Source organism: Microcaecilia unicolor, chromosome 11 (genome assembly GCF_901765095.1).
Source record: "Microcaecilia unicolor chromosome 11, aMicUni1.1, whole genome shotgun sequence".
NCBI lineage: Eukaryota > Metazoa > Chordata > Amphibia > Gymnophiona > Siphonopidae > Microcaecilia > Microcaecilia unicolor.
Window position 1 is genome coordinate 189261914 of NC_044041.1, and position 19191 is coordinate 189281104.

The following is a 19191-nucleotide window of genomic DNA, read 5'->3' on the forward strand; positions in this document are numbered from 1 at the left end:
ACATCCAGGGCTATAAGTTGGACATTTTGGTCTAGACCTGTTTTATTAACAAATAAGTCACAAAAAAGTGCCCTAATAAGACCAATGGAGAGAGTCAGAGATGACCTCTCCTTACTCCCCTAGTAGTCACTAACCCCCTCCCACCTCCCAAAAATGTGATTAAAAACATTACTTATTACTACTACTACTACTATTTAGCATTTCTATAGCGCTACAAGGTATACGCAGCGCTGCACAAACATAGAAGTAAGACAGTCCCTGCTCACAGAGCTTACAATCTAATAGACAAAAAATAAAGTAAGCAAATCAAATCAATTAATGTGTACAGGAAGGAGGAGAGGAGGGTAGGTGGAGACGAGTGGTTACAAGTGGTTAAGAGTCAAAAGCAATGTTAAAGAGGTGGGCTTTCAGTCTAGATTGAAAGGTGGCCAAGGATGGGGCAAGACATAGGGGCTCAGGAAGTTTATTCCAGGCTTAGGGTGCAGCGAGACAGAAGGAGCGAAGTCCAGAGTTGGCAGTAGTGGAGAAGGGAACAGATAAGAAGGATTTATTCATGGAGCGGAGTGCACGGGAAGGGGAGTAGGGAAGGACGAGTGTGGAGAGATACTGGGGAGCAGCAGAGTGAGTACATTTATAGGTTAGTAGAAGAAGCTTGAACAGGATGCGAAAACGGATAGGGAGCCAAGTGAAACGACTTGAGGAGAGGGGTAGTATGAGTAAAGCGACCCTGGCGGAAGACGAGACGGGCAGCAGAGTTATGAACCCTGATGACAAAGAAGAAGTGGGGAAGGTAGGCTCTTCCAAACAGAGAGAAAGACGTATGATTAAAAGAAGTTTATTGGTAACATCAAAGAAAGTGACTTAACACAGCCGTGTTTCGGTGCTGAAGCGCCTTCTTCAAGAGTCTTATGATGTGATACGATGTTAAATTCAAACTAATTTGTATATATATCGAACAATATATGGAGCAGTGTGACCACGGTCCTCTAAGGTGGTCGGTGTATCCTTGTCAAGAGTGCACATGCAACTGGCAAATGTTCAAGAAAAACATTACTTACCAGCCTCAGATGTTATACTCAGCATGCAGGTCCCTGGAGTAATCTAGTGATGGGTGCAGTGCACTGCAGACAGATGGACCCAAGCCCATACCTCCCCCTACCTGTTACTCTTGTGGTAGAAACTGTGAGTCCTCTTAAACTCACCAGAAACCCACTGTACCCACATGTAGGTGCCCCCTTCACTCATAAGGGCTACTGTAGTAGTGTACAGTTAGGAGTAGTGGGTTTTGGGGGCCACAGCAGACAAGATAAGGAAGCAACAGTGAGGTGTGTACCTGGGAGCATTTATTTGAAGTCCACTGCACTGCTTCCCTAGGGTGCCCCACTGTTCTCCTGGAGATGTCCGTGTGGCCAATCTACTAAGAATGCTGGCTCCTCCTTCATCACAATGGCTTGATTTTATGCGTTTTTCACTTAGGATTTTTTTTTTTTTTTTTTCGAAAATGGACCAAAAACATCTAGTAAATAGCCATTTTCAGGAAAAAAAAAAAGATAGACTTTTTTCAGTTTTGAAAATGGCTATATTCCCCATTTGAATGTTTTAGCAAAACTTCCAAAGTTGGACTTAGATGTCATATCGAAAATGCCCTCCAAGTGTAATAAACATCTAATATAATAATTTGCTATGTGAACATTCTAAAGTGTCTCACTGGGATCGTAACCACCTGCTGACGTCACTGGCCAGCAGTAGAACCCTGCTTTCTGACGTCAGCAGAGGCTTACGATTCCAGTGAGAGACGCGCGTTGAAGAACAGCGGGAGCGGGCAGAGACGCCCCTACGTGTACGTCGCCCCCCCAAAAAAAATCACCAACCCCCCTCTGCTACCCTCTTCTCCCCCCCCCCCCCCCCCCCCTCTTACTGGGGTCCCGGTGGCAGCAGTGAAGAGCCTCGCGAGTCTGCTGCCTTCCCTTCTCTTCGCTCTCAGCTCTGACTCTGGTCCCGCCCTTGCGGAAACAGGAAATGAGGGCGGGACCAGAGTCAGAGCTGAGAGCGAAGAGAAGGGAAGGCAGCAGACTCACGAGGCTCTTCACTGTTTCCGCTGGGACCCCGGTAAGAGGGGGGGAGGGGAGAGTAGCAGAGGGGGGTTGGCGATTTTGGAGGGAGGGCGATGTGCACGTAGGGGGATGGGTGGGGCCAGTGTCGGGGAGGGGAGGGCCGCGGGTGGAGGCATCGCAAGGACGTGTCTGTGAAACAGAAAGGATGGGGGACTGGAACTCGGGGGAGGGACAGAGGGAAAGAGAGAGAGAGAGAGAGAGAGGGAGGGAGGGCCTGGAAATCGGAAAGGAAGAAAGGGGGCCATAGGACTTGGCGGGGACAGAGGGAGAGAGCGAGGGAGGGAGAGAGGGATAACCTTGCTAGCGCCCATTTCATTTCATACCAAAACGGGCCTTTTTTTTTTACTAGTAAACAATATGAAGCACTACTTCCGCACTGAGTTTCTGAAGGGGCAGAAACAGCAGATCCACGTGAAAACACAGTTTTATGTGTCCATTTACAGAATAGCACCTAAGTGTTTCCGTGCGGATCTACAAAGAGGTGTAACGATGGGAGGAACATGGGCGGGTGAAGAGTGTCTCCCTTGTGCACAGTGTCATAGGATAGTGCAAATCCGCAGCCAGCTTGCACGCCAGGATTTAAACTTGGTTTTAGTTGGTGTAAATCGTCACGCCTGAAGTTGAGTGCTCATCCCAGAACTGCCCTTATAGAATACCGTTCAGTGCTAATTTTTTTTGTGCCAAATTTTTAGCGCCATTTACTGAATCCAGCCCATAGCCTTTACTCACATTGAAAAACAAGGACCCCTGACACAGGCACTTGCTGAAACACAGCTGTCGGGTCAGGTCTAAAATTTATAACCAGAGTGTGAATCCAGTGACATCGTTATTCTCCTGGCTGTCTCTGCTTTTTGTTGTTTCAGTGGAATATTTTTGTTCTCTTGTTTCCTCCTCTAAAAGTGTATTTTACCCAGACAAATTGGTAAAATATGGATTGCGAAGTGTCTAATGTTGTCCATACCACATTCTCACATTGCTGTAATGCCATGAACAGCTGCCTAATATTCTGAAGAGCCATTGTTTATCACTCCCGCTCCACCTCTCCCGTCGAGCTTTATAATCTGAAGCTTGAAAATATTATCAGAAGATTAAGTAGTACAAAACCCAAGATAATGGCTTCATGGTCGGGGATTGGAAAACCAGGAGATGCCGCAGGATAAGCCTGATAAATTCTCTCAGGACTTTTTATAAGCAGATGAGTCTCGATAACAGTCTGACCATAATCCTGCTAAATAAACATTCAAAGCTGGTAGGTGTAACACTCCTACAGGGACGCACACACACCCTGGCAAGTTCTGATCTGCTGGCCTAAATCCAACTGCCCAAGATCAAAAGTAGATAGTGATCCAAAAGAGATAACGTCTCTTTAATCCCCCTCTCTCCAGCTGCCAAATACTTTTACATGCCTTCTCTCATATAATGCTCGTTCCCTGCCTTTGCTTTAACATTTATGGAAAAAAATATTAAGATGAAAAGTATCTCCCACCATTTCTGTTTTTTTTCACAAAGATTCAGAGCAGGTTTCCCCTCCCCCCTCCAGATATGAAAAGCAGCAGCTGGTTCCAAAGCCTATTCCTGAACACAAGTCCCATTTACCTGGGAACCCATCGGCCTCAGCTCTCGAATACTCGCTCCTCTTCCTCCCCCTTGCTTTCTCCTCTTAAATAATACCATCTCCAACATTTTAGAATTATTTTTGTCGACGCAACACAACGATATCACAGACTCTAAAGAATCTTATGCTCATTCTTGTATTACTGGATAATGAAGAGAAACAAAGCAGAAGAAAAAGATGGCAGCATGCGTTCGGTTTATCAAGAAAACTTGAAATGTTCGCTCTTCTACAGGAAGCGTCAACCAAGAATAAGCAATTCTTCAATATCCCACCTTCAAAGACTGCTGGGGAAGCCCTGCCAGTCACTGATCAGGTTGGAGTAGCCTGTATCAGGATACTGCTGAGAACCCTAGGTCACTGAGGGGCCCTTTTACTTAGCCCCATAGGTGTCTACACGCGCCCAACGCGTGTCAATTTGTAATTACCATCTGTCTACCGCGCGGCCTGGGCGGTAATTTCATTTTTTAGCACGCCCAATACATGCGACAAAAAATTATTTTTATTTTCTGGCGTGCGGCACTAACCGGGCAGTAAAAGGCATTCTACGTGCGTAGACCATTACTGCCTGGTTAACACGTGAGACCTTACCACTAAGTCAATGGGTGGTGGTAAGGTCTCAGATCCAAAACGAACATGCTCCAATTTTCATTTTGACGCACGTCCATTTTCAGTCAAAATTTTTAAAAAGGCATTTTTTACAGGTACACTGAAAAATGGATCTGCGCGCGTCCAAAACACATGCTTACATTAGCGCACGCCATTTTTCAGCACACCTTAGTAAAAGGACCCCTCATTTTCCTGACAAAGGGGGAGAATGTACTTTGCTACAAATGTGATGCTCCCCACTCTCACCCCCTGTAGAACCTAAACATCCTATATAATAATTCTCACCTCCAACGTTCTGACTTGCTGCCTGGGACCGTGGCTCATTCCGAGTTGGTCCGCTAGGCTCCGTAGATCAGGCTGACATCACCGTAGCCATTATGTCAACTTCAGAACCCGGGGGGGGGGGGGGGGGGGGGGAAACATACCTCACAGCTGATCCATGTCCAAAGGAGGGTCGCTGAACATGGGTGGCTGGAGGGGGGCAGGGGAGAGAGGAGGGTCGCTGGACATGGGTGGCAGGAGGGGAGGCAGGGGAGAGAGGAGGGTCGCTGGACATGGGTGGCAGGAGGGGAGGCAGGGGAGAGACGAGGTTCGCTGGACATGGGTGGCTGCAGTGGGCGCAGGGGGAGAGGAGGGTCGCTGGACATGGGTGGCTGCAGGGGAGCCGAGGAAAACCTTCCTAGCGCCCGTTTCATTTGTGTCAGAAACGGGCCTTTTTTCACTAGTATTAAATAACATGACCCCTACACGAGATGTACAAAAATCACCCGGCTTGATATTCAGCAGCTCTTATCCAAGCAGCAGACATTGGTATCCCCAATTGGAGAGTGATCCAAAAAAAAATTTTTTTTCAGTTTTGGTAGAAACTCACAGTTTAATTTTGGATAAAACTAAAGCCGAAACTGGCCACTATGGCCCGGCCCACCCCCGAAACAGGACTAAGCCAGACTCCACCCCTTAAACCCGGATATCCAGTGCCAACTAATACCTCGACGTTGGCACCAAATATCTGGGTTTAGCTTGATCACAGTGGCTGGCCTTTAAAACAAATGCAGCTGAATATCCGGCTGACCTATTTTAAGCCTATTTTATCATAGCTACATGGGCATCTGTACGAGGCGATGATCTGCAAACCAGCAAAAAAAGAAAAAGACCAAATGAACTGAAGTACTGAGCAATTTTACAGAGACAGACACCCGACATGGCAAGGTGGTGAATCTGCTCCTTTGAATAAGAAATGATGCACTGCTAGTCTGGATTAGTTTTAACTATTAGTGGAGTGTTGGCTGTCCCATCCCCTTTAGATTTTAACCCCTGACGCAGCTGTAGGGCAAAACATGGCCACTTCGGGTGTCTGTCTCAATAAAATTGCTCAGCACTTCAGTTCCTTTGGTCTGCTTCTTTCTTTGCTGTCTTTAAGAAAATGCCAAACCGAGCTAGCCTCATTAGCACACACATGCCTACAATGTAATTTAAATCTGCTCCGATAGAGATGTGAATGTGTATGTATGATCTATGAGCAAATTTTATAACAGCTCACTTGGGTTGGGGGGGTCAAGTAGGTGCTGAGTTTGAGGTTATTTTATAAAGATACATAGGTGCTGCTAATGAGTCTTTACAAAAAAACCTTCAGGAGCTTATGCAAATGGACGTGGCTGAAGATGATGATACCTTGAAACCATCTGCTCTGTTTGCTGCGGTGGCAAAGAAAGCAAACAGAATGTTAGGTATTATTAGGAAAGGAATGGAAAACAAATGCCTTTGTATCGCTCCATGGTGCGACCGCACCTTGAATACTGTATGGAATTCTGGTCACTGTATTTCAAAAAAGATATAGCGGAATTATAAAAGATACAGAGAAGAGCGACGGAAATGATAAAGGGGATGGAACGACTTCCCTATGAGGAAAGGCTAAAGCAGCTAGGGCTCTTCAGCTTGGAGAAAAGACGGTTGAGGGGAGATATGATAGAGGTCTATAAAATAATGAGTGGACTGCAACGGGTAGATGTGAATCGCTTGTTTACTCTTTCCAAAAATAGTAGGACTAGAGGGCACGAAATGAAGCTACAAAGTAGTAAATTTAAAACAAATCAGAGAAAATATTTCTTCACTCAACGTGTAATTAAACTCTGGAATTCGTTGCCAGAGAATGTGGTAATAGCAGTTAGCTTAGCAGGGTTTAAAAAAGGTTTGCATAATTTCATGCAAGAAAAGTCCATAAGCCATTATTAAGATGGACTTGGGAAAATCCACTGCTTATTTCTAGGATAAGCTGCATAAAATTCATTGTACTGTTTTGGGATCTTGCCAGGTCCTTGGAACCTGGATTGGCCAATGCTGGAAACAAGATATTGGGCTTCATGGACCTTCAGTCTGTCCCAGTATGGCAACGCTTATGTACTTATATTTTTATGTTCTTAAGTACACTTGTGGATGTGTATTACAGTATGCAATGTCGTGGTACCTTGTATATAATATTACTAAGGGATAAACTACTTACATTGCAACAAAATTATCCCAAAGTTACTACTATTCCTTATAACCCATCTGGTAGCCTTCATTCTATTGATTCTCATCGTTTGGTCTTACTGTCTCCAAATCTGGCTCATTACGAGTCTACAAGGAAATAAGCTTTTTATTTTCTAGCCCCAAACTTATGGGACAATTTGCCACCTAAAATTAGATCACAGTTTTCCCTACTTCGGTTCAAAATCTTATTAAAAACACTCTTTTCCATTGGCCTTTAATACCCCCTCTAGGCAGCAGCCTGACTCTGTAGTACAAGTGCATCAATTTTATTTGTGATTTTTAATTGAACCTGTTTTATGTATTTTATTTTGGGCGAATGTGCTCTTTGTGATTGAGTCCCTTCCTGTCTTTTATGGATTTTCTTTCGTGCTCCTTGAATTATTATATAGATTGTGCACCGCTTTGGCCTGGAAAGTAAAGGCGGTATATCAAGTTCTAATTAAACTTAAACTAAACATATGCAATTGGCATTACAGAATACTAACATGAAGTCTCACATTTTTATAACAGCCATTTCCCATAAGTAAACCATGCCTTACAACTAGCAAAGATGCATAAATTAGCCTCTTTCTATGCACAGCATATCATCACTCTAACTCTGCACAACAAATTTGTACCATCTCCAACAGTTACATTAACAGGAACAACCAATAAACCTCAACTTTTCTTGAAGAATGCTGGAAGGCTGTTCAGCACCACAGTCTGGACAGCTCCTGGGACAGCCAGGTGGATACACCAAAAGTAAGGGCACATTTCTGATTTAGGAAACACACTACGGGCATTATTCTATAAAGATTATGCTCCTAAAATGTATGCTCCTAAATTTAGGAGCATAATTTATTTATTACATTTGTATCCCACATTCTCCCGCATAGGAGTAGGCTTAATGTGGCTTACAGGTTTCGGAGAGGAGAGTACCAACTCCGGGAATATATACAGAGTGGAAAATAGAGTAACAGTAGGTGCAAAGGAAGCTGATAAGGTTCCGGAAAAGAGAATACAACTCTGGGACGAGTATATAGTAGCATATAGAGAGAAATAATCTATTTTGGAGCATGGAGTATGCTCGTAATTTAGGAGCACAACCTTTACAGAATTATGCCCTAAGGGGCTCATTTTCAAAAAAAATGACCAAAAAAGTCATAAGGTGCAGATGGACGCTTTTCTCTCAAAAACGTCCAACTTACGATTTTCAACACTCCAATTTTAGACCTTTTCAACACAGTTTGTCCAAATTTCAAGGGGGCGTGTTTTGGGTAGGACATGGGAGGCACAAAAAGATAGACATTTTTCTCTGCAATAATAGAACAAAATACAAATGTCTAGGGCCCAAATTACGACTTTTTGGCTAGACCTGTTTCAATCATGAATAAGGAACCAAAAGATGCCCTAAATGACCGAGAGGGGCATAATCGAACGGAAACGCCTATCTCCATGGGCGTTTATCTCCGAGAACGGGTCCGTGAAGGGGCGGACCGAACCGTATTTTCGAAAAACATGGATGTTTATCTTTTTTTTGAGCTGGGCGTTTTTGTTTTTCAGCGATAATGGAAACCGAAAGCGCCCAGCTCAAAAACGAATAACTCCAAGACATTTATTCGTGGGAGGGGCCAGGATTCGTACTGCACTGGTCCCCCTCACATGCCAGGACACCAACCCTAGGGGCACTTTTACAAAAAAAAAAAAAAAAAAAAAAGGTAAAACAGCTCCCAGGTGCATAGCACCCTTCCCTTGGGTGTTGAGCCCCCCCAAATCCCCCTCAAAACCCACTGCCCACAAGTCTACATCATTACTATAGCCCTAAGGGGTGAAGGGGGGCACCTACATGTGGGTACAGTGGGTTTGGGGGACGGTTTGGAGGGCTCCCATTTACCAGCACAAGTGTAACGGGGGGGGGGGGGATGGGCCTGGGTCCACCTGCCTGAAGTCCACTGCACCCCCTAATAACTGCTCCAGTGACCTGCATACTGCTGCCAGGGAGGTGGGTATGACATTTGAGGGTGAAAATAAAAAGTTGTGAAACGGCATATTTTGTGGTGGGAGGGGATTTGTGACCACTGGGGGAGTCAGGGGAGGTCATCCCCGATTCCCTCCAGTGGTCATTTGGTCATTTAGGGCACTTTTTGGGCCTTATTCATGGAAAAACAGGGTCCAGGAAAAGTGCCCTAAATTCTCGCTAAAAACGCATATTTTTTTTCCATTATCGTCGAAAGGCGCCCATCTCTGATCGGCCAATAACCACGCCCCAGTTCCGCCTTCACCACGCCTTCGATACGCCCCCACCAACTTTGTCCGCATCCGCGACGGAGTGCAGTTGAAAACGTCCAAATTCGGCTTTCGATTATACCGCTTTATTTGTTTTTGTGAGATAAACGTCTATCTCCCGATTTGTGTCACAATATAGGCGTTTTTCTCTTTCGATTATAAGCAGGATAATGACCTCTGGAGGGATTAAGGCATAAGCCCCCCCCCTCTTACTCCCCCAGTACTCACAGGTCCCCTCCCACCTCCCTAAGATGTGACAGTGACAGTACATACCAGGCTCTATGACAACTTCAGATATGATGGCCATTCTTATTAGAGCAGCAAGAAGGTCCCAGGAGTAGCCTAGTGGTTGGTGCAGTGGACAGTAGAGAAGGGGACCAAGACCCATATCCCACTCTAACCGGTACACTTGTAGTGGAATGTGTGAACCCTCAAAAAACCACTACATACCTACTGTATCTACATATAGGCGACAACTGCAGGCTTGAGGGCTTTTGTAGTGGTGGACAGCGAGATACAGTAGGTTATTCTTTATTCTTGGAGGACACACTATACAATATAAAGGGCTTATGTTAAGATGTGTTCCTGGGACGTTTTATGTGAACAACACTGCAGTGTCCCCTAGACTGCCTCACTGCGCTGCTGGGACATGTATGAGGCCAGTGTACTAAGAATGATGCCCCCCCCCCCCCCCCCCCCAGACATCCCAATGGCTGGGTTTTGAGTGTTTTTCTCTTTGACTTTTTTTTTTCCAAAATGGTCTCAAAAGAAAAATGAACTGAGAAACAGAACGCCTAGAAAAAGGTGAGTTTCAAACAAAAAGATAGGAATTTTCAGGTTCGAATATGGCTACATATGGCCCACCTCTTTAACGCTGCTTTCGACTCCTAACCACTACTCACTTGCCCTGTACCCTTTTATCCCCACCTCTTTAATTCCCTTACCTCTTAGTTGTTCTGTTTGTCCTATTTAGATTGTGAGCTCTTTGAGCAGGGACTGTCTTTTCATGTATGGTGTACAGCGTTGCGTATGCCTTGTAGCGCTATAGAACTGATAAGTAGTAGTAGTAGTAATGTAAAAGTCTGCCCTTGCAGATCAGCAACGCGGCCGCGCAGGCTTCTGTGAGTCTGATGTATGTGCAGGACATCAGACTCACAGAAACAGAAGCCTGCGCGGCCACGTTGCTGATCTGCAAGGGCAGGCTTCTAGATGGAATGTTGCTAGTGGAGGAGTAGCCTAGTGGTTAGTGCAGTGGAACATGGGATGTTGTTACTATTTGAGATTCTGGAATGTTGCTGTTACTTGAGATTCTACATGGAATGTTGCTATTCTACTAGCAACATTCCATTTTTAGATTGTGAGCTCTTTGAGCAAGGACTGTCTTTTCATGTATGGTGTACAGTGCTGCGTATGCCTTGTAGCGCTATAGAAGTGATAAGTAATAGTAGTAGTAGTACATTCATCGCTCGATTTTTGGACATTTTTAGTAAAATATGCTTAGGTGAGCCCAAACAGTTACAGAATACAGGAGTGAGGCAGCACTGGTGCACCAAAATATAGGTACAGCAGCTTATGTCAACTCAACAGCAGGAATAAGTAGGTGAATCATAGTGCGTCATGCTACACACGCAACATATATTGTTCTTTAAGTTGAGCATGTCACTAGTTGAAACACCCATGACATGCCCATGTTAACTCCCCCCCATAAAACTGTGAACTATGGGGGGTACTCTGTATACAGGGCCGGTCTTTGCAATTGCGGGGTCCTGTGCAGACCAATCCAGTGGGTCCTCGTGTGCACCCGAGCTCGCCACCATAACCCATAATTTAGCAGTTTAAAAGGAGGTTTAGAACTCTCTGACCCCCACCTCACCCCGTACCTCGATATACATCCACCACGTTTCAGCAGAGAGCTGCAGAAAGCGGCAGCAATTTTTCATATCCCGTCAGCTATCGCGCCCAGAGAATCCTCACTGCTGCATCCTGCCCTTGCAGAAGCAGGAAGTGACATCAAAAGGGGGGAGGAGGCTCTAGGCTTGGCAGCTGACAAGATATGAAAATCGCTGCCTGATGCTCTCTTGAAATGTGGATGCACATCAAAGTACGGAGAAAGGAGGTGTTCTGAGACAGGAGGACAGACGTGCTAGAGATACAGAGCCCCTAGGAGCGAGAGGCCCTGTGCGACCGCCCCTTTCTGTATATATCGCTGACGCTGAAGTTAGGCACCAGGATGATCCGTGGTAAGTTAGAATTCTATAAAGGCCGTGCCAAGCAGAACAGCCTTCATAGAATAGTAGCTTAGTGAGCATTTCGCACCTAACTTTGGGTGTGAGCATTTGCACCTGCCAAAAGCTGGTATAAATGCTCATGCCCAAACTAAACGGTGGTTAGGTGCCCAAATGCAGGTATTCTATAACACCCCTGAACCACCCGTGCCCCTCCTAAGGCCACGCCCCCCTTTGGAGCTGCATGCTATAAAAATTAAGCACGCATATTATAGAATAGGGCGCAGGGCAGATCCTAATTACCACCAATTAAGTGCCTGTTAACGTCAATTATCGACTGTTATGAGCAATTCAGCTAAATTACTCTGCAAGATCCACGCGCAACATTGAGGGGCCCTTGCACAAAGCGGCAGGAAGCCCAACGTGGGCTTACCGCACGCTAATCTGGAGCTACCGCCGGCCCAATGCAGGTGCCTGCAGTAATTCCAACCCCAGAGCGCGCCGTTGGCCACGCTGGGGAAAATAGGGCTGTAATTTTTAGCACGGCGCTAACCCGGCAGTAAAAAAGGGCCACAGTGTGCAGTAAAAATGGCCCCCCCACTTCTAGCGTAGGACCCTTTTTGCCGCTGCTTGGTAAAAGGACCCCTGAGTGCTCAACTTTGGGTAACCTATATACAGAATTTCCCTTTAAAGGACTAAAACATACATTTTATAGAAGAGCGGCAAGCGCTTATGTGCATAACTGCCACTCTTTGGCGCCAATCCCGCTATTATTCTATACTGCGTGCGCATTATCGGCGCACTTCTCAAATCGCTCTTTAAAAACATTGGCAAAGCAAAGAAACGCACAAAGAAATGGATTTCATATTTACCTTGATACTGAGTAAGCTAAACATATTTATTCCAGGTCTCCAGAATACTGTTTAACCACTAGACCATCCCTCCTCTGCCACACTGCTGAATTTTTGCAATTTGCAGTTAAGTAATGGAAAGCAGTATAAATTTAAACGACATTACAGCGTCCTGAGGGCTCAGACAGTGCAGCCCAGCATCCTCAGCCCACAGGAGATGGAAAGCGTTTGACGAGCAGACCCACTTCCCCTGGTGTGTTGCCATCACTCAGCACAGTCAAATCAGTTTACTTTTCCTGAAGCCAAAGCAATAACCATTGATTAGTCAACATATACAGTTCCTGGCTCTGCCATGAGCTCTTAAAATGTAAAGGAACTGCTGTTTATTGGACTTATTAGGTGCATGGAGACAGCAGCCACACACATGGAGGCCGAACCTTCTGAGGGAAGGCGATACCATTTATCCTGCCCAGGCCAGCAGGCGTCCAGGAATCTTTTGTTAGGGAGCCAGGATAATTTATCAGCTTAATGTGCCCTTTGTTAGTGTATTAAATTGTGAATCCTCAGCCCTTCTCCATTTACAATGGCATTTAGCTGTGTTCCTCTGTATTTTTTTTGTCAGACTCATTTGTTCTTTTCTTTCACTCTGCCAAAAAAAAAAAAAAAACCCAATACGTAGTTCTATCATTCAAAGCTGCTGCTTCACCCTGAAAATTCCTAAGAAGTTAAAAACCATAATGTGACTTCAAGGTCCATAATGCCGTTTTGGTCTGAATACAATAAACAGATTTAAAACAAAAGCTCTCAGATGCGATAGCACTTTGCATGTAGACACATAATTCTCCAGTGACCCTACCTGCGCACTTGGTTCTGCTCACGAGAGGTGGCCCTGGCTTCCCCGTGCCTCCATCCCCCGGCCTGGTCAGCAGCACGCTGATCTCATACTCCGAATCCGGATCCAGATGCCACAGCTTGTAGGTCTGCACAGTGACCACGTGAACCTCCGACCACGCTCCTGAGGTCAACCTGTATTCGATCTCCTTGCGGACGATGGGGCCATCACCGATGATGGAGTTGGCGTTCAGATGTACAATCAAGTAGGTGGAGCCTGCTCGAAGCAGCTGTGGAGGAGCAATAGGCGTTGGGGGCTCTGAAAAGAAATATTACAAAGACTAATGCAAATCATTTAAAAAAAAACACAGTGAAGTCTTCCTGATTGCAAATATACAGAAAAGATAGTTTTCAAAGCTTATTACCCCTGCTAATTGACTGTCTGAAACTATCCTTCTCATCTTCCACAGTGCGTGTACTTTTAGCTGCATTGAGAGAAGGTGTACCGGGGGGTGTTTAAGTTGGGGGGGGGGGTACAGCCCTACGCGTGGATTTCAGAGCTACGTATACACATACTGAGGGCAATTCTACAAAAAGCACTAAAATTTAGGGGCCCAAAATCTGTATGCCAAGATACTATTCTATAAAGGCATTTGGGTGCCCAAATTCCGATACAGAAATTGGCATTTGGGCACCAACATTAAGGAGGTATCACTTATGTTAGTGCCTAAATGTTGGCATCAAAGGTCCACAACTTATTGTATTCGACAAGTTTGGTGTCTAAGTGTGAGACTTGTCCATGCCCAGCAACATGAGCATAAGCATAGCCATACTAGGGCAGACCGAAGGTCCGTCAAGCCCAGTATCCTGATTCCAACAGTGGCCAATCCAGGTCACAAGTACCTGGCAGAAAAACAAAGAATAGCAACATTCCATGTAGAACCCCAAAGAGTAGCAAGATTCTAGAATTCTAAAGACTAACAAGATTCCATGCAGAATTTCAAAGTGTAGCAACATTTCATGCAGAACTCCAAAGAGTAGCAAGATTCCATTCAGAATCCCAAGTACATAAGTATTGCCATACTGGGACAGACCAAAGGTCCATCAAGCCCAGCATCCTGTTTCCAACAGTGGCCAATCCAGGTCACAATTACCTGGCAAAATCCCAGAAGAGTAAAACAGAGTTTATGCTGCTTATCCTAGAAATGAGCAGTAGATTCTCCCAAGTCCATCTTAATAATGGCTTATGGACTTTTCTTTTAGGAAATTATCCAAAACTTTTTATAGCCAGCTAAGCTAACTGCTTTTATGAATTCCAGAATTTAATTACATGTTAAGTGAAGAAATATTTTCTCCGGTTTGAATTGCTGCAGTCCTGCCGGACCTACTGTACAACGATGGAGAGCTTTGTTGATGCAGGATCTTCGCCTACAATGGACACCATATATCTCAAAGGGGCAAGGGTCCCCCTTTTTCAAGCCACCCGGTCCCCATTTTGGGACACTTTTACCCTCAGAGCCAGAAGTCTATTATTAAATCTCTAAATTATCATTGAAGACTCTATGTAACGTAAAAGTGTCCTGGTGTAGTAATGGGAAGGGGGGAGTGGGGTAGGTTTTGAGTGTTGGAAGGAGGGAGGAAGCTATGTGGATGGGTTTTTTTTTTCTAATGTTATTACTAATTCAGAGCAATTATTGATATTTGTTTGATGTTCTGAGTTGCCTGCGTCTCATCATCGATAGTTTCAAGAACAGACTTTGTTACAGTTCTTTGTTGATTCTCTGAATTCAATAAACAGATTTAAATATATTTTCTCCGGTTTGTTTTAAGTTTACTATTTAGAAGCTTCATTGTGTGCCCTCTAGTCCTAGAAAACAAGCGATTCACCTCTATTCATTTCACTCACAAGAAGTACATAAGCACCGCCACGCTGGGAAAAGACCAAAGGTCCATCAAGCCCAGCATTCTGTCTCCGACAGCGGCCAATCCAGGCCCCAAGAACCTGGCAAAAACCCAAAATTTAATAACGCTCAATGGACTTTTCCTTCAGGAATCTGTCCAGACCCCCTTTAAACTCAGCAAGGCCAGCCGCCGTCACTACCTTCTCTGGCAATGAGTTCCAGAGTCTAACTACGCGCTGAGTAACGAAAAACTTTCTCCGATTTGTTTTAAACCTACCACATTCTAATTTCGTCTTGTGTCCCCTGGTTCTATTATTGTTAGAAAGTGTAAACAAACGCTTCACATCCATCCGCTCTACCCCACTCATTATCTTGTAAACCTCTATCATATCACCCCTCAGCCGCCTTTTCTCCAGGCTAAAGAGTCCTAGCCGTCTTAACCTCTCCTCATAGGGTAGTTGTCCCATCCCTTTTATCATAAAGAACATAAGAATAGCCTTACTGAGTCAGACCAAGGGTCCATCTAGCAACCCAAAGAGTAGCAACATTCCATGCTACCAATCCTAGGGCAAGCAGTGGCTTCCCTCATGTCCATCTCAAAAGCAGACTATGGACTTTTCCTCCAGGAACTTGTCCAAACGTTCTTTAAACCCAGAAATGCTAACCGCTGGTATCACATCCTCTGGGAACGAGTTCCAGAGCTTAACTATTCTTTGAGTGAAAAACTATTTCCTCCTATTTGTTTTAAAAATATTTCCACCTAGGAGGCGGCACCCACCTATAGAATTGCCTTCTTATTCTTTGAGAACTCATACAAAGCCCCAAGGAGGACACATGATCTTTGCCTCAAATAAGGACAATTTAAAATGTATCAGACATCATTATCACCTGACAATACTGAGCCCACTAAGAACAGAGAAAGTACCTGCATATATTAAATATAAACCACAGAAAGACAGTACATCAAATCTTTTCTCTGTATGCCGCAACCCATCCTGTAAAAACTCTATGGAGACCCAGTCTGAAACTTTACAAGCATGCGCTGGACTGCAATATGCACTTAGACAAAATCACTCAAACTTGTTGCCAACTTCCTTTTTTAACGGAGGTGGGGGGGGGGGGGGGTGGGAAAGTCCCATTTAACCAACCACAAAGCTGACCGCTTTTTCACATTCTCCCTTCCCAAAATCATCTAATTTCAGTACGTTTCAACAACAGCACTAAAATCTCTCTTCCCCCACCCCCTCCACCCTTAACTTTCTTTTCCAGACCACGATCAGGCACTAACAGGCTGGCAAAGGTTCCCTTACCCTTCCCTTATCTCTGTCTTGTAACTTATTTATTTATTTATTTATTATATTTGTATCCCGCACTTTCCCACTAAAAGCAGGCTCAATGCGGCTTACATAGTAATAGGTAACACAGAATTTTGTTATGTAAAGTAGGAAATTAAGTATAACATAATAGAAGGATGGATGGGTAGTAAATGGATGGGTGGGTAGGGTAGAGACAGGTGATAGAGAGAGGAGGGTAAGGTGGGAGATAGATTCTGGGTCAATGTCGTTTTCTCTTCAGTATACGTAAGGTAGATGGGTTCATGAGATTAATCTGGGTCTTTTGGGTAGGCTTGTTTGAATAGATGGGTTTTTAGTGCTTTTCTGAATGGTAGGTGGTCATGGATTGCTCGGATAGGTCTAGGGAGAGCGTTCCATAGACGGCTGCCCAGGAAGGAGAAATTGGATCCATAATAAGTTTTGTATTTGAGACCTTTACAGCTGGGGTAGTGCAGGTTGAGGTACTTTCGTGAGGATACAGACATGTTTCTTGCTGGAAGGTCGACCAGATTTATCATATCGTTCGGAGATTCTCCGTGTATTATCTTGTGGATTAAAGTCTGGGCTTTGAAATTGATACGTTCTTTGATTGGGAGCCAATGCAGTCTTGCACGGAGAGGAGTTGCACTCTCAAAACTTATCTTGATCAGCTAGAGGTTACCAACACAGCAATGTCCTTCCCTTGAAGACAAGCATTAAAGGGGTGGACTGTTCCCCCCCCCCTCTAAACTCTTTCCCCAGCCTCAGCTCTAAAAATGCATTTGAACCATGACAAACAGCAGAGACTGAACTTGGGTACTGTCTACTCGGGAACAATCTCGTCCAAATCACAGCAGAAGGTCCAACTTAGGATATCTTTTAAATGATTGAGGCTAATTTTCTTGCACCAAAGGAAAAAAAAAAAGTAGATACACCAGGGCAAAGTTCAACAAACCCAAATTCATAAAATAAAAAAAACAAAAAACCCCGGAATGCAAATTCTGATGAACCGTTACCTTTAACAAGATATTGGCAAGTTAAATTAAAACCACTGGATCTTCTAAACAAAAGCAAGGCAGAGAAATCATTCTAATGCTTCTTAATCTATCCAAAACTTAATCCCGTACCCTGTGGGAGGGCCCATTCAGCCCTCAGTAATTGTCTCTCACTGATTAACATTTTCAGTTCAGAGGGTCTGTCCATCAAGGCGTATTAATTCCCCCTGCCTTTGTTTTGCAGTGGGATTTTTTTTTAGCCGGCTTCCCCCTCCCTTTGCTTTAGCTTCTGAAGCAAAGCAAATTAATATTTTACAGGGGGAATAAGAGAGAAAGAGGGGGGAGGGGGAGAGAGGAGGAAATCAAAACAGAGAATGGAATGTTCTAGAAAGAGAGAGACAAAAGCAGAAATGGAATGAGCGGCTGAGCTTTCTCACTTATGCTTGCCTGGGTGTGTGGCGGCAGGCACCTGCTCGGTCACATTACAATTTCCATTACACATCTTCACAATATATCATAAGATCACAGGCATACAAGCCAATCTGCTGATTAAATGCACTGCATTTCAGTTCTAGCGGTAAAATGCCGTCCGCGAATACCCCTAGACATAAATCAGTGGAAGGAGGGTGAAAAAGTTTTCTTCACTATCAAGTTAAGGAAAATGAACAGCCTCCTGCAGGCGGACAAACTCGTACAGCCGACAGGAGACATCCTGAGTATTTCTATTCCGCAAACTGAAGAGAGGTCTCCTCCGTCCCCCTACCTTTCACAATCAACTCGGCAAAGTTGGAGACCCCGGAGCCTCTCAGCGACTGCGTCACACAGCGGTACAGGTCCTGCTCATTTCTGGTGGCCTCATCGAGGCGAAAGGTGGCCACAAACCTCCTGTGGCTTATGTGCTTTACCGATACGGCTGGGACAACATCACCATTCTGACGCTGAGAAAGAAGAGATGACAGATTTACTGGAAGGATCCTACTTCCGCTACTAGACGTACCCAGTACTGTTGCTGCTGCAGCTACCCAGACTGGCACTGCTCACACACTGACTTCATGCCATAATCTTTTGCATATACACAAAGGGGGCATGTATACCAAGGACAGGGGGAACTGCAGTAGGGGTACCCCAGCGTGAGCATTGCTGTTTGGGTGCCCATGACTTCTGGGCACCACCATATGGGCACCAGACGCAGGTGGCAGTCCTTGTGATCCTCGGAGCAGAAGGGAGTTCTTAGCTGCCTCTAATGATACCTATGAGGCTGCACGTTCGTATGGGGCCTGTTCCGTTATCCCTCACAGGCACTGCCTGGGGCTGCTATGATCCCCCTTCTGCTTCAAGGACCATGAGGACCACCACACACTGCTGCCAGCCCAGCACCTTGGTCCTCGGAGCAGAAGGGAGATCTTAGCTGCCTCAAGTGATGCCTATGAGGCTGTACGTTCATACGGGGGCCTGTTCCGTCTTTCCTCACAGGCACTGCCTGGAGCTGCTATGATCCCCCTTCTGCTTCAAGGACCATGAGGACCACCACACACTGCTGCCAGCCCAGCACCCTGGACCAGAGGAAAGATGTACAGAGAGAATTTTTAGACGCCACCATTTGCGTGCCCAAAGGTCCAGCGCCAATGTGTATAAGATCCCAAATAGCAGCACCTATACAGCGCCCAATAGTCCTGGTTCATAGGGAAGAGACTGTATCATATATCCTTCATATTTTATATTGCATGAATACACACACACATCCATATCCTCTGTCCTAACGTAAGTGGCCTATTATCACACAAATATCTGTTTTTATATTTATACACCATAAACATATGGTCTGAAAACAAATGAAATAATAATCAACAACTGTAAAAATGCTTAGTGCTGAACTGGTCCACTGACAACATATCTCCTCTGCTCTGTTTAAACACATTAAGGTTATGTACTGGTTCTCAGACCCA

The 19191-nt window shown here is 45.0% G+C and overlaps 1 protein-coding gene across 2 annotated transcripts in view; it reads right to left on the bottom strand.

The window, feature by feature from the left end:
- PTPRU (protein tyrosine phosphatase receptor type U) overlaps positions 1-19191 on the bottom strand; it is a 559392-nt gene that overhangs the window by 247110 nt on the left and 293091 nt on the right. For both annotated transcript variants that reach the window (XM_030217348.1, XM_030217349.1), the window contains exons 6-7: positions 18009-18183; positions 13062-13355 (exon numbers count right to left, since the gene is read on the bottom strand). In XM_030217348.1, coding sequence (XP_030073208.1) covers positions 13062-13355; positions 18009-18183 — 469 coding nt within the window. The remainder of the gene's footprint in view (positions 1-13061; positions 13356-18008; positions 18184-19191) is intronic.